General features: G+C 37.6%; 1 protein-coding gene across 1 annotated transcript in view; it reads right to left on the bottom strand.

Moving 5' to 3' along the window:
- LOC112043758 (ras-related protein Rap-2b) overlaps positions 1-16,734 on the bottom strand; it is a 49,896-nt gene that overhangs the window by 15,914 nt on the left and 17,248 nt on the right. Inside the window, exon 2 of the mRNA XM_024079319.2 lies at positions 9,037-9,472. Within this exon, the coding sequence (XP_023935087.1) occupies positions 9,037-9,472 (436 nt within the window). The remainder of the gene's footprint in view (positions 1-9,036; positions 9,473-16,734) is intronic.

Below are 16,734 nucleotides of genomic sequence, written 5' to 3'. Positions count from 1 at the left end.
TCTCAAACGGTTGAAGGAAAAACATTGTGAGGAAACCTGCATACCTGAGAATTTACTTAATTCTCTGCGTGTGTGGTGTGGTGTGGTGAACTATTGGCTTAACCCTCTCATTCTGAGAGGAGACTTTCATCACCCTAAAACGTATAGTAGTGTGTGTTTTGAGTAAAGTTTAAAATCTCTCCCTCTCTTATAAGAGAAGGCTAAATAAAAAATTTAAAATAGGCTATGGATGGTTTAGGCTTTTAAGGATGATAAACAATTATTATTTACTAGCTGACGCCGCGCAGTTTCACCCGCGTTGTTCCCGTTCCCGTTGGAATACGAGGATAATATATAACCTATAGCTTTTCTCGATAAATGGGCTATCTAACACTAAAATAATTTTTCAAATCGGACCAGTAGTTCCTAAGATTAGCGCGTTCAAGCAAACTAACAAACATACTCTTCAGCTTTATAATTAAGACATCTCAATTCATCGACGAAACAACAATGGTTATAATAAATGTTTTATTTATAATTGACCTTTAAATATAATGTACTACTCAACCAGAATAATAACTTGAAAATATCGCTTGGTCTGGCCTTAATTCGCATACAATTTCTGATTTCCCATGAGAATAAAATCACGTTCACTATACTTACCCACATAATGCAAGCTAGAAAACACTATTATTAAACAATACTCGTATATATAGCAGGTTCTAAGTCTATACTAATATTATAAAGCTGAAGAGTTTGTTTGTTTGAACGCGTTAATCTCGGGAACTACTGGTCCGATTTGAAAAATTATTTCAGTGTTAGATAGCCCATTTATCGAGAAAGGCTATAGGCTATATATTATCCCCGTATTCCTACGGATACAGGAACCATGCGGGTGAAACCGCGCGGCGTCTTTAAATATAAAAAGAATGTGTTAAAACAATGGTATAACAAGACAATTTTATTGATTTTCTTAATGACGAAGATATTTGTGTATAGAAAGATTTTCATCTACTAGTTACAGTTTATGTAAACTGTAAAACTGTAAATTATAACATTTCTATATTTCCAAAGCAACAGATAAGTTTAATGTCAAATCGTGTCGGTAAAATCCCACCCTAACACAATGTCCAACTTTTAAAAGTGCTTGTATAGAAGTCTACTTAAATAAATCAACTTAATAGGTTAGGTAGACACTTTTTTTTAATGGTTTTAAATTGTTCATTATCGTTCTACTAGATTGAATATCTCATCTTATATTTTTATAAGACATGGTCACATGAAAATTTTAAATATTTTTAAAATACGGTCCAAAACGCCTGTCAACCATGATGGTCTATATTTCAACTGTTTCACGACGTCACGTTAACAAATCATTAAAATCAATTACTATACAAACGGAGCGTTTGACAAATCATATTGTTTATATGAGTCATACCCTATTATGGCTGGTGGGAGGCTTCGGCCGTGTTCGGCCAAAACGTACCGCCAAGCGATTTAGCGTTCCGGTACGATGTCGTGTAGAAACCGAAAGGAGTGTGGATTTCATCCTACTCCTATCAAGTTGGCTAACTTGATAGGAGTAGGATTCCATCTTAGATTGCATCATCACTTACCATCAGGTGAGATTGTAGTCAAGGGCTAACTTGCAGAGAATAAAAAAAAAATTTGATTTGAAACGATCATATAAATTTTAAGTGTATACGGAGCTATGTATCCTACGTTAGATCGTGTTCGTAGAAACCTACAGTTGCAGTTGAAATATGTCATTTATTGTTTCAAACGCAAACACACGAACGACGGAAATTAAACGATGCACCGTAGAATATATATGGTGCATAAACAAATTTCGTGCACCAAGCGTGTCACATAATAGACGAGGAGGCAGAGACAGCAAAACCTTCGTCATTTTGTAAAAGCTGAATGTTTGTCAGCTCATGCTCCTATCATAGTACCGTAACCAACCGCGGAGTTTGGACCGTGGTAGCTTTGGGAGATAGCAGGTTTCGAAGATCCAGACCCTCAATCGTGTTAGTATACTTAAAGGGATTTTTTTTTAATATTTTTATCGGCACAATATGAAAAATGATATCCCCATTCGCCAGACGCTTGGTTTCATAGCAACCTTTTGCTAGAGACCCTTGCAGTTTCAAATTAAATAGCGTTTTTCGAAGAGCTGCCGCGAAGCTAAGTGACTGGTGACTGGTAATTTCTCATTTATGCCGAGAAAAACATAAAAAAATTACACTTTAAACTTAGACGCTTGAGGGTCTGGATTCTTAAAACCTGCTACTTTCTTAAGTTACCACGGTCCAAACTCTATAATTGGCTACCGTACCTACTTATGGTAGCCTGAGATGACAAACTGTCAGCTTTTATAAAATGATGAAGGTCTGGGGTTCACGGGCTCTTAGACTATAAGGTGTGGCGACGGGAAATGGTTGGACCCGGTATGACTGCGACACTTAAACACAGCGACTATAGTCATACAAGTGACATGTCGCAGAACGAAACGCTGTTTTAAAGCATTTCTTTATCAACATTTTATCGTAACCCATTTTCAACCTGGCGCAAACGGTATCAGCACGGCTAATCCTCTAACGATGTTTTGTATAACTCGCAAGTGCGAGTTTCGAACTCACCGTTATCTTTCTCATTTTATAGTATCGTGTTAAACAGAGAGGGATAGAGGTGAATTCGAAACTCGCACTTGTGAGTTATAAAAATAGGGCGACGGTGTGCTGTCCGCCAAGTCGAGGAAAAACGTACAGCCGTCACTCTTTCCCGAAGCCGAAAGCCGAAGACGTAATATTTTTAGCTGTATCTTCGTTATGAACCTAAAAACCTAAATTTGCAGTTACAAAGAGTGCATAACATACGTACGTATTACCAAATTCCAAATTGTATTATATTTTAAAAACTATTAAAAGTCTTTTCTTACTTAAGCTTACCTTACGTAGCTTCGCTTTGACTTAGTCAACTTAACAACTTCACTCCACTAATACGCAAACAACAAACATAAGCTTTATCCGCGTATAAACAAGTAGATAATAAATATCCATTCAAAGTAAGATCGTACTTTTCTAAATAAACTTAAATTTCATGTCACCTTACGCTACGAGTAAAGCAATATTTAAGCCGCCACGAAAAGCCGGAAATTCAATTTGTTCGCGGAACTAGACGAATCGAATAGGTATCACCCGGAAAATAGTTTTATGTTGGCGTAAAATAGTTAGTGTTATAAGTTTGATGTTAATATCTGTGTGTGTCTGTCTGTGGCATCGTAGCTCTCTAACGGACGGACTGATTTTGTTGCGGTTCTTTCATTTGAAAGCCAGTTTCCTTGCGGTGGTTTTTAGATATGTTTGGTTAATATAGGGCCAGCAGTGTAAGAGTGGGAGTAGGAGCTCTTTTCCAAAATTATGTAAGGCATTTCGACGTATGACTACTCGAGTAACTGCTTCACAAGTATTTTTGCGTAGGGAGTTTTTTTAATGGGCCAGCGTGGTGGACAATTAGCCTAACCCCTCTCATCCTGAGAGCTCAGTAGTGAGCTGATTACGGGTTGATAATGATAATGATACTTTAGTAAGAGAGTAGATATCGATTGTCTGACTTTACCAGATCTATTGAGACACCTTCGCAATTTAGTGTAGTTGTTCTATTTTTGGAAGACGGTATGACTCATCATCAATAATTATTATAATAGGGGTATAAGTACAAGTATTTTTTCCCGGAATTCCTTATACTTTAAAGCTGTCCGATTTTGTAATGAACGAATTAACTATTTACTACTTGTATCTTCATTTTTTTTATTCTTTACAAGTTAGCCCTTGACTACAATCTCACCTGATGGTAAGTGATGATGTAGTCTAAGATGGAAGCAGGCTAACTTGTTAGGAGGAGGATGAAAATCCACACCCCTTTTGGTTTCTACACGGCATCGTACCGGAACGCTAAATCGCATGGCGGTACGTCTTTGCCGGTAGGGTGGTAAATAGCCACGGCCGAAGCCTCCCACCAGCCAGACCTGGACAAATTAAGAAAATCTCAATCTGCCCAGCCGGGGATCGAACCCATGACCTCCGTTTTGTAAATCCACCGCGCATACCACTGCAGAGGCCGTAAATCATATTAGATATTATCTATTTCAGACAATGCAAATAAATATTACATTCTTTTGACAGTGGATTTTTCTTTGTAGATGTTTTCAGGTCAGATATTATAAAACATCGTGCGGTTTCATTAAAACTTAATAGAGGCCTTAAGTAAGGTATAAAGTTACCTTGTCTTTTCTTTGTGCTCGTGACAAAAGAATGGAGAAATTGTGGTAACAGGAGTGTAAGAATTTTTACTTTTGTAACGACAAAGTCTTTGGGAAACAGCGATTCTAACACCACATTTTCTCGCGGTAGAACGTAAAGCTATAATGTAGACATACATTGTACATTAGAATACATTGTGGTAAGCATATATTATCCATTAAAATACATTGTAGTGAACAATTCAAACGCGTAATAATGTATGATGATGCTTTTGTATCTCTGTCATGAATAAATTGTACTTTACCTACTCGACTACGACAAAGCCAAAGACGTAATTTTAGAACTTCTTATCATTATCAACCCATATTCGACTCACTGCTGAGCTCGAGTCTCCTCTCAGAATGAGAGAGGTTAGGCCAATAGTTCACCACGCTGGCCCAATGCTGATTGGCAGACTTCACACACTTAAAGAATAAAGAAAATTCTCTGGTATGCAGGTTTCCTTACGATGAAAAGTTGGAGGTGCATGCCCTCAGGAGTCGAAGGCAGAGGTCATATCCACTGGGCTATCATGGCTGCTAGTAGTAAGTAAATAAAATTATACCTATTGCTATTGGTATTACTTTCAGCTATCTATCCGATTTAAAATTCCTCAGACGATTTCCCGTTAAGCTTTCGAACAAAGATTTCAATTTAAAAGTTGACTCGGAGAACGTGACGTGATTTGAGTCGCGGATCAGAGGTTCACCTGAGGGCTGAGACTGAGGGCGTCTTGAATTAGGGACAAATACCTATTTTATTTATTATTTTATTGTTTCAAAACATTCGCATTTTGCCAGCTTAAAACCGTGTTGTTTGGAAAAACTTAAAAAAAGCCTATGTCTATTAGTAGATGTCCGCTCTCTCCACGTCGTATTCCTCATTACTGAGGGTTATGACCCCTATCACACATTCACGACTTTTTCCCGCACGATGTCACGCCATGCGGCTCGGCTTTTCGCGACTTGTAGAGCTTCGTTTACTTTTGTATCGAGAGTGGTGCGGATTTGATCTGACCAACGCATCGGGCTACGTCCTCGAGGTCTCTTCCCTTCTACTTTGCCAGTGATAACAAGTTTCTCTAAGTTATCTCCTTCTCTCCTGGCAATGTGACCGAAGTACTCTAGGATCCTCTGAAGACAGGTGGTGGAAAGTCTTTTCGAGATGTTGAGTTGTTTCAAAACCGGTGGATGCCCATCGGCTGATAATGATGATGATGTTTCGTATATTATAAATCAACTAGCGGATCCGGTCAAGCTTCGCTTTGATTCATTCCCTTTCTCTATCCTATTATAATCCTAACCTATACCTACCCTACTCCCTCCTAACCTATACCTTCACCTACTCCCACCTTACTCGTATACCCTACCCCTACCTATCCAAGCTACTACCCTACCTCTACCCTAAAAGTTTCATAAGTATCGATCAAGCCGTTTCGGAGGATTATGGGAATAATCACTGTGACATGAGAATTTTATACATTAAATATAACAATGTTCAAAGCCAAAGAAAAATAGTTACTAATGGTGCTCCCGTACCTTGGGGTATGTTAATTCTTCAGTCTCGATCATCATGATTAACTTCTGATAGTAATCTCTATTGAAGTAAACATCAATACCCTAAGTTAGTTCACCAACACTCATTGGAGCAACGTGGTGAATTTAAGCTCTATTTCGTCTCCGAACGTGAGATGCTTGGTCTGTAGTGAGCCGTTAAAATAAGCTGATTACTAAGGATAACAGTGTAGAACAAAAATATAACAAATATATAAGATCTGTGCTTTTTGGTCGTCTCGCTTGCCTCTTAAAATGATCATTGAAGTGCTGAACTAATCCAAATTAGACCGGAAGGTTACTAGGAAAAACTAATTAACATTCTATCTATTTCTGCCTATAAACCGATATAAAAGCAGGAATAGATAGAATGTTTGATAAATAGATAGGCAGATTGGATGCAGGAATAGATAGATATTAAAAAACCATTCTTTCGTATCATAATGGTTAGCGTTAGTTGTTCTGTCCATAGATAGATAGTCGTGGTTAACCATGATTAATCAGAGGGCCTAATGGCAGTTTGATACTGTTACTATCGCGTTAACGTAAACGCGAATTCCTAAGGAATTGAAACAATGCCATCTAGTGGCACTACTGCACAACTGTTTCAATTCCATATAAAATAGCGTTTACGTCAACGCGATAGTAACAGTATGAAAATATTCATAACTCCCACTAGGCACACAGAGCTCGAGAAATCATACCTATATTCGTAAATTGATCCAAGCCGAATATCGAACCAAATTTTTACATAGCATAATATACCGTAAAATTAAATCTACAAAGTACAAATCGTTAACTCACAATCGAAAAGTATTTTACAAGAATCAAAACACTATAAAGTTGGTGAAAAATAGACCAAATTCTTCTTGTTCTGAATCTCAAGTTTGTCCATTACTCACAATGCTCAGGCAGCGCGAAAGCAAAAAGGAAATGAGCGTAAAATAAAAATCACTAGCACAGAAATTACGACTTTAAAATGAGATACGTTAAGCGCATTTTCATTCGACGTTATTATTTTTTAATACTCGATAACGACTCTTCGATTGCTTAGCGTGCCAATCTTATACCAAGGATATACAGATCACAAAGTTATCAGAAATATTTCTTCAGAGAGTCGGTTGTTGAATCTTTTAAAGCTATTTGACTCTTTAAAGTGACAAACCAGCAAACTGCACTTTGCCAATGTCGAGTGGTTTCGAGGAGCAATTATCGGATTCCATTGGAATCATACAATGTTTCTTTTAAGTCAATTTTTTTACTTTTTGTTTTTTTTTTATAAAACACTGTGGTGACTAAGGTACACAGACTAAAGTAATCGATTTCACCCCGATTTTCGAAAGTTGAGTTTTCGCCAAATCTCGATGTCTAATCTGTGGTACGTATCCTGACGTTTCTCAAAGTTAGCTCCTGCTAATTTTAAAAGTCTAAAAGATATATTTATATTTTTATCCCCGTATTCTCACGGACGCGGGAACTACGCGGGTGAAACCACAGGACGTCGGCTAGTGCTTTATAATAAAAGAACTTCATCATCATCATTAGCCGTTGGACGTCCACTGCAGGACATAGGCCTTTTGTGGGAACTTCCAAACATCACGATCCTGAGCCGCCTGCATCCTTCTTCGTTAACAACCCATATTCGGCTCACTGTTGAGCTCGTGTCTCCTCTGAGAATGAAAGGGTTAAGCCAATAGTCTACCACGCTGGCCTAATGCGGATTGGCAGACTTCACACACGCAGAGAACATTCTTTGGTATGCAGGTTTCCTCACGATGTTCTTCATCGTTTGAGACACGTGATATTTCATTTTTCTTAAAATTAAAAGTTGGAGGCGCATGCCCCGGATCGGATTCGAACCATCCACCCTCTGGAATCGGAGGCAGAGGTCATATCCACTGGGCTAATTCTGCATCCTTAATAATAAAGAACTTACTTATAAATAATACAACAATATTAAATGTACATAAGCTTTTCATCGCCACAAAAGGTTTTATGACAAATGTAAAAACCATGTATAACTCATCGTTCGCTACATGCGTCTCAATTTCGCTTTAGGCACCTTTGGGTGTCGGAGTAATAAACATGACATATTTCGGTCCTTTCTGTTGGAGATGTAACGAGATATTATGTGCATATTCGTCTGTATGTATACACGTAGTGATTAAGTGAGATCGTGAATGTGAATGTTTTCATTAAGTTTTACTTATTGGTCTTGTCTTGTTTTAAGGCACAGTAGATGTCATTGCTTACAGTTAGTAAACAGTAATGACATGCTTGCTTTACCCCACGCATGCTTGCTTTACGTACAGTTACTACATTCGAACACATTTTCCATAAACATATATTTTGACAGCCTCCGTGGCGCAGTGGACTTACAAGACGGAGGTCCTGGGTTCGATCCCCGGCTGTACCGATAGAGGTTTTCTTAATTGGTCCAGGTCTGAGTGGTGGGAGGCTTTGGCCGTGGCTAGTTATCACCCTACCGACAAAGACGTACCGCCAAGCGATTTAGCGTTCCGGTACGATGTCGTGTGGAAATCGAAAGGGGTGTGGATTTCATCCTCCTTCTAAGAAGTTAGCCCGACTCCATCTAAGATTGCATCATCATTTACCATCAGGTGAGATTGTAGTCAAGGGCTAGCTTGTAAAGAATAATAAAAAAAAATATGCGGACTACTCGTAGAATACGATGTCCAAATATCAATGATAAAGAATATAAAGAGCCCGACATTGCTACGGCAAGGAGGTTTCCTGGTCGTGGAACTAATTTCACCAAGAAAGAAAGGGCTTTATACGTTCATAAAATTACCAAAGTAGTTGCGGAGACTGAAAAAACTGTTCAAATTCAAAACAGAATAGGTTTTCGTATTTTATTTACTGTTTCTTGCAAGTTCTGTATTGAAATGGGTATCCAAAGCTGCTCTAATAGGATCTTACTATATTTGGCTAGGCAGGGAGAACAACACGAGCGGAGGAGGGGAGTGTTAATCGATTGTCAAGGAATTCCTTAACCCTACTTCCTGTAGTCACAAGTCCAGGTCACTGCTCGGACTTTTTCTCTCTACCACGCGATGGACCCGGCACCTGCACGTTGAATCCATGGAATGCTAAGATATTCATCTCATAGGTACTGTAACCTACCATATTCAGTCTCATAGAATTTATATTAATAGAGTTAAACAAATTTGAATACTAACCTGCCTCTCTCCAGACTCTGCCAAATCCACTTTATTGCCAACAACCACTATGGGTACAGCCGTGCTCTCTTTCGTCTCGTGAATTTGATCTCTCAGCGCTCGAACTTCAGCGAAGCTGTCCGCATCTGTGATGTCGTAGACTAGTATGAAGGCATCCGCTGACTGCATCGAAAGCGCTCTCATCGCTGGAAACTCATATGCACCCGAAGTATCCAGTATATCGAGTGTTAACCTAACGCCGGCCACATTAAAGTCTCCGTGGTGCATCTCTTCGATGGTTCTCTTGTATTTCGTAGAGAAGGTTCCGTATAAGAATTGCGATATGAGCGAGGACTTGCCGACTTTTGCTGCTCCTAGTACGACTATTTTGTGCCTCACTGCATTGTTGGCGAGGTTGCCACTGCTTGATGTGACAGGGTGCTCGACCCTTTCGGTTCTGTGGACAAAGAGACATCATTAATATGTTAAAAATTAAGAGTAAGCTGGTTCAGGGTTCAAAATCCGGGTCAGTTTACAGGAGACATTATTATATTGACAATTTTCTTACAAGAAAAATCTTAACAGCAGCCTGGATTTGGGTAATTGGCGATGTCAGTACACCCCCGTGCCTTGGATAGAACATAACTCTTAACAAGTTAGCCCGTTTCCACTTACCATCTGGTGAGATTGCAGTCAAGGGCAAACTTGTAAAGAATTTAAAAAAATACTAGTCCTTTTACCTAAAGTATATTAATCCTTCAGCAAAAACTGAACCAATTAAAACTTCTCACATAAATTAATGCAATAAAATATCTCTTGTTCTTTGATTGACCTAATTAAGCAATTCAAGGCACATCCTCCAGTGAAGTTAATGATTAAATTGTATTAGTATTACGAAAAATTAACTTTCTGCCTCACATTTAATAATTCGTTGTATGAATCTAATTTGACGTTGCTATTAAACGTTAACGTGGGTTGTGTTACGTGGGGCGAATATAAATCATGCAAATTAGGTCCAATGTTTAGTCCTTGTCCAGAAGGGACGAATTCGTCGCGAATCGTATCGCGCGAATTCATACGCGCGTTATCGAGTACTGTTATACATGGCATAAAACATCTTTATATGATGATAGCATATTTCACATGACACCTAAATAAATTGTACAATAAACTGCCTCCAGAACTAGGCAACAGAAACTTGAGTGCTGAATATTTAAGAATAATTGCTAAAGAAATGTTATTATTCTATTAAAGATTATTTAATTGACATTTTTTAATAAACTTTGACGTAATTGATTCACACTTTAGAGAATTATTAGACATTTGAAATTACATAAATAAATATAGTGCGTATATGATATTGTAAAAAACAAATTTAATTTTGTATTTATTTTGACTAGTGATTTTTAGATAGTGTTTTAAGAAATTTGCATGCCAGTATATATATGTAGAATTGTATAGTGTACCTACTACAACATTTACTGTATACCAGCTAATGTGCCTAACTATACAATTGCAAATAAGTAAATTGAATTGAATAGACATCAATACATCACGTCCACAAGCATCGCGCGAATTCTAAATATCTACGCGCGTAAATCGCGTGCATAACACCAGACTCCTGACGAGCCCTTGATTCGCGCGTACGCGTGAGTCGAGATACTAAGGACGCCTTGTAGCGTCTAGTTAACGCGCGAACTCTAGAGCGAGTGCACGTTCAACTCCATGTTTCGTACTGAATTCCTCCTCAAATGCTCGCGCGTTGGTTTGTTGCGGTTGCAAACGGTCGCGCGTGACACGCGCGAGAGAATCGCGGCGAATTCGCCCTTTCTGGACTGAGCCTAAAGGGGACGCCTCGCAAAAATACACAAATTATTTCATTTGCGTATTTTTATCGTACAAAATTGCTTTGCAAACAGTACAGACCCACTTTATTGCGTAGTTTTCACACCAGACTCGTACAAAACATGGTAATACATGTAAATAGAACAGTTTACCATATAGAAGAGGAATGAATGTTTCACTCTAACACGCTTTTGTAAGTCAGTACAGTGTATACCCAAGTGATTTCGTTTAGGTGAAGATTAACCCTTGCGAAACTGTTTTAGTTTAGTATCAGGTGCGAACGTTATGCCCCAGAGTGTTACACGTATAAATAAGAATTGAGTTTTATCACATAACTACGTAAGGTACCTTTTTCGGGTAGGTATCTCGGTTTAGGGCCCAAAAGTGGCGAGACGAAACGAGAGAGAATTTTGTTAATGTTTTGTCGTTAAATGTCGAAAATTAACAATCCTACCCAAACATTTTGATGTAAAGTAAAGCTATTGCTTGCACTGTAAAAAGGTTATCAGATCCCATCGAGAGTCAAAGCTTTTAATAAGGCCTACCTAAGGCCTCACTTAAATTGATTGAATTTACTAAATAAACTACATTTTGTAAAAAAAGTAAATATACTAAATTTAATTATATTTAAAGACTTAGATTTTAATTTTAACACTTATGCTGGGCGTGTTATAGCTACTTATATGTAGAATCTTAGGTAATTACTCTAACGTCTGTGAGAAACTGAAATAACTAGAAATAGTGTATTTTTAGATAATCGTTCTATCTATATTTAACCGTAACTTGAACCCTAACTAGACCCCGTTGCCTAATTAACTAACAAGCCTGGCGAAATGACTACTTTTACTGAAACGTACGTAGTTTCCTTAGAACGATTTTCTTAGGAAAAATTAGCTTTACGCCCACGGGCCGGCATTTAGGTTAATGTAAGAATACGAATGGCGGTCAATAAAAAATTAAGGAGCATTGCCATTTGCCCAGCTAAAGTAACTACCCACAATGAAATTACAAGTTAATGTATTCCATTTATTTGATCACATTCTTTTTTAACCATTGATGTAAAAAGAGGGGTGTTTTATTTTTAATAACAATTTAGCCTTGACTAACTTGACTAACTTGATTTTAAGTGCCGATGCAAATGAAAGCGGACTTACTTGGATGATGTACCTATAATTTTATTCTATCCATATCTCTGAAGGTTTCTACGTAGCATAGAACATGCTACGCTATTCAGTAACGATATTTTTATATCTCGCAAGTGAGAGTTTCGAATTCACCTCTATCTCTCTCTGTTTAACACGATATTAAAGAATGAGAAAGATAGCGGTGAATCCGAAACTCGCACTTGCGAGTTATACAAAACATCGTTAGAGAATAGCCGTGCAGTCCTGGATTAGCCTATAAGCTATTTAAGCAATTGCTTAGGGCATCCCGTCTAGGGGGGCACCAAAAAGAAAAAAAAGGGAGCACATGAAGTTAAGCCATTTTAAAATCCGCGCGTTTGAAATTAACATTAAATACTCTTGATTCTGGTAATTAACAGGGTAATAAAAACTTCTGAGCGAATGATCGAAATAGCAGACTATGTAATTTGTAGGATACATTGTCCTACAAATTACATAGTCATATACATAGGGCGGCGATCGAACCACCACCCCTCGGTGATGACTCCGACCGCTTTATCGTTGAGCTATTGGAAACTGATAATGAGCGTCTCTCTGTAAATGTTCAAAGAAGCTCCATTTCCTCTGTACTCGTATGATGGTTGACATAAGTTCTTTATTTTTATTTTTTTGTAGTACCCTGGTGTGAAATATAACTAAAATTCTAAAATAAGAACTAAAATTCATACGTAATTTCATATTATTCTGCTAAATTACAGAACGTAATACCTGCTACATCTCATTATCAGTGTATCGCGCGCCGTGTCCCCGCTTATCGGTCGTAATCGCGATCGATAGATAGCAATGAACTTTACCTAAAACACCGATGAAACAGGGTTTTTAAAAATATCTCAAAGTCAAAGTCAAAAAAATCTATACATCTATACTATTTAGTGCATGGAAAAACATCGTGAGGAAACCTGCATACCTGAGAACTTTCTAAATTCTCTGCGTATGTGAAAAGTCTGCCGATCCGCATTGGGCCAGCGTGGTGGATTTGCCTAACCTCTCTCATTCTGAGACGAGACTCAAGCTCAGCAGTTAGAATATAGGTTGATAACAATGGAACGACGAATATCTTCAATAGTATAAAATATCATTGGTTCATCATCATCATCATATCAGCCGATAGACGTCCACTGCAGGACATAGGCCTTTTGTAGGGACTTCCAAACATCACGATACCGAGCCACCTGCATCCATATCCCTGCTCTCTGTCGTCCTCCAACTGTCGACTCGCCCAATGTCGTCAGTCCACCTGGTGGGGGATCGACCAACACTGCGCTTTCTAGTACAGGGTCTCCATTCCGGAACTTTGGGATCCCAAAAAAAAATTTGGTTACAGTTATAAAATATACCTACCTAATATCAAGTTCGTGATTCATAACTTTGTGGCTCGAAGGAAAAGGATCTCGTTATCATACTCATTTTCTGTGTCATTTTTTCATTTTCTCGTTTCATAAAGTAATATTCGCGTGACAAAATAAAGGTAGTTCCTCGCGAACACCTCTCGAACATTGAAGGCTCCATATCTCAAGTTAATAATACAATTCCGCACGGTAGCTTCAGACATATCAAGAGAAACTTTTTCTGCGAACTGTGTATATAAAGCGATATAACAATATTACAGGGCTATTCAGTATTTCGACAAAAGCGTTTGCCGGCATGAAAAATAGGCGACAGATTTTTTTGTGAGTGCTTCGTAGCGAGAAAGAAGTACAGAATGAAGAATGCAAATCTACCTATAAATATATTTTTTTACTTTAACTGAATTGTATAAAATCTTTATTTTTTTACTTATTTAATTTTATTCATTAACATTTATTATCATCGATTAATTTAACCGAGAGTTAGTTCAATTACAATCTTGGGATTTTAAAATTTTCATTTTATATGTAAAAATGTCATCTGGTGCGTTCTGGTATGCGACCCCCAGCTGTGCCGATTGAGGTTTTCTTAATTGGTCCAGGTCTGTCTGGTGGAAGACTTTGGCCGTGGCTAGTTACCACCACAAGGACGTACCGCCAAGCGATTTAGCGTTCCGGGACGATGCCGTGTAGAATCAAAAGGGGTGTGGATTTTCATCCTCCTACTAACAAGTTAACCCTCACTTACCATCAGATGAGATTGTATTCAAGGGCTAACTTGTAAAGAAGTTTTAGTTAAAATATTGTTAAGGGTTATCACACCCTTAACCTTTGTGCAAAGGCAGCCTTATATCCAGTTTGCGACATCAGGCACGATTCTATTACACCACGACCGGTGGCTAACTCAATAACATCGGTACTTGCGCGTCACGGCAAACACGGCTTAACTGAATTATGGATTTGAAGGAGGTTACACAGCCGATAGCTCGGGATATTGATACTGTTACCTACTTCATCGAATTAGATGTCGTCTCCCCGATACCGACCGATTTAAACACAGTGTGATTCTATAACTCACATTTAGAATTTTAAAATTAAAAATCACACTGTGTTTAAAAGGGTATCAATATTGAATTTAAAAGGGTATAAGAGAAACCGGAGTTTGTACCACGCTATATGAATTTCCTTTTCTTTGGGACGGCTTACCTTCATCTAAATTCCATCCTTCGCCACGGACAAGTAGTTTGATAGCTCAAAGTTAGCATATAGCTTATCTTATGGGTACTATTTGTTAATGTTTTTAATAATATAGAGCCGTGATAGAGCACAGTGGAATACTCTGCCTCCGATTCCGGGTGTGGGTTTGAATAACAACTTTCAGTTATGTTCAGTTTAAATATCACGAGTCACAAACGGTTAAGGAAAAACATCGTAAAGAAACCTTTACCTACATATCTGAGAATTTTCTTAATTCTCTGCGTGTGTGAAGTTTGCCAACCCCGATTGGGCCAGCGTGGTGGACTATTGGCCTAAGACCTCTCATTCTGAGAAGAGACTCGAGCTCTGCAGTGAGCCTAATATGGGTTGATAATGATGAATGATGACCTATTTATGTGGATAAATAGAGATGGTTGCCTTAGAAATTGAAAAGACTGAATAAGTAAAATTATTTATTTATATATTTTGTAAAAAGCCTCAATAGATTTACGGTTTAAAAAGGACCGGACTCAGATCCAAGAGATTCGATTAATAAATTCGATTACGATTTGAGAAAGGTTCTGTCCCCGTATGTTGGTAGTTACGGTATTTTCCATATATAGATCCATATTTAACCCCGACTTTTCGCTTAACGGTGAGGGAAAGTTGATTATCTATACTAATATTATAAAGAGGTAAAGTTTGTGGTACCAATTGTAGAGGGTAATCTCTGGATTTACTGAACCAATTTTGAAAATTCTTTTACCGATAGAAAGCCACGTTATTTGTGAGTGTCATAGGCTAAATTTTATTCCCGTATTCTCACAGGAACAGGAACTACACGGGTAAAACTGCGTGGCGTCGGCTACTGTTTAATATGTTCGTTAAAAAATCGTTAAAAAAATAAAGCAAATTGGCTATAGTGTGACGCTGTTTTTGTATATCAACACAATGCACCGATAAAATTTCACGAATTCAGTGGACCAAGGGCCTGCAATCATCAGATGTACTTCATTTTGTAAAGGGTAAAATTTAATTACTTAAGTACGGTAACAAAATGTGGAGTTTGGCTTTGAAACGTATCAGATTTCAAGGGTCAAAGAATATACTACTCGTCCAGACCCCAAAGAATATATTACTCGTCCAGACCCTCAACCGTCTAAGTAGGTATAACGGTTGGACAGCGGATATAAAACACTTCTTGTATCAGAAATTAGAGAAGGAGTTTTCAAAAATACGTCATTCCACGCAGACGAAGTCAGGACATAAGGACGTACGTAATATTTTGAGTTTCGAGTCGAGAAATAAAATATTTTGATTGCAGCACCAGCAATTTATTTCTTTATGCCGACATGAATCAAATAAACAACAATAAACAAGAAAAATAATTGAATCGGGGTCGGAGATTTCCCATTGGTATTTTTCAATTATTTTTCAGAAATGTTTTCCAGAAACGGAAAACTTTTATTTGCAGTTTTTTTTAATAATTGATTAACCATTATAAGATTGGGAAAATGCTGGCGGAACCACTGGGGAATTAAAATTTATGTGAAGAATATCGTTTTCCATTCTATTTTCAGGATAATTTTTCATAATCGTAAGTAGTTATAATAGGGTAGTTGATTCATATCAAATTTAACATAAACAATATTAATTTCGGGTAGTATATGAAATATACTGAAAAATATCGATATCGATTAATAAAACTTAAGGATGTCATAGGAAAAATAATTTAAAATTATGTATTTATTAAATTTTTGCAAATGTCAAAAACGCTGTCGTCCATTTTGTGACGCCACAATGTTACTTTAGTCACTAAAGGAATAAACGTCGAACTAATTATCAACTAATAATTTTGTCAAACACTCCGTTTGGTCCAGGTTTAGTGTTTACGTGACGTCATAAAACAGTTAAAATATCAACAGAAGCCCGTCATGGCCTGCAGCGTTTTGGCTCGTATTGTCAAAAAAATATTGAATGCTTAAAATATTTATGTACCTGTAAGTCTCAAAAAATATTATTATTTTTTTACAATCTAGTAATCACTAATAAACAATTTAAGACATTTTTAAATGAATTTTTTTGGCAACCGCCAAGCGATTTAGCGTTCCGGTATAATGTCGTGTAAAAACCGAAAGGGGTGTGGA

This window comes from Bicyclus anynana, chromosome 5, assembly GCF_947172395.1.
Source record: "Bicyclus anynana chromosome 5, ilBicAnyn1.1, whole genome shotgun sequence".
In the NCBI taxonomy this organism is placed as follows: Eukaryota; Metazoa; Arthropoda; class Insecta; order Lepidoptera; family Nymphalidae; genus Bicyclus; species Bicyclus anynana.
The sequence above is the reverse complement of the archived record's forward strand: the minus strand, read 5'-3'. Positions and strand labels throughout refer to the sequence as shown.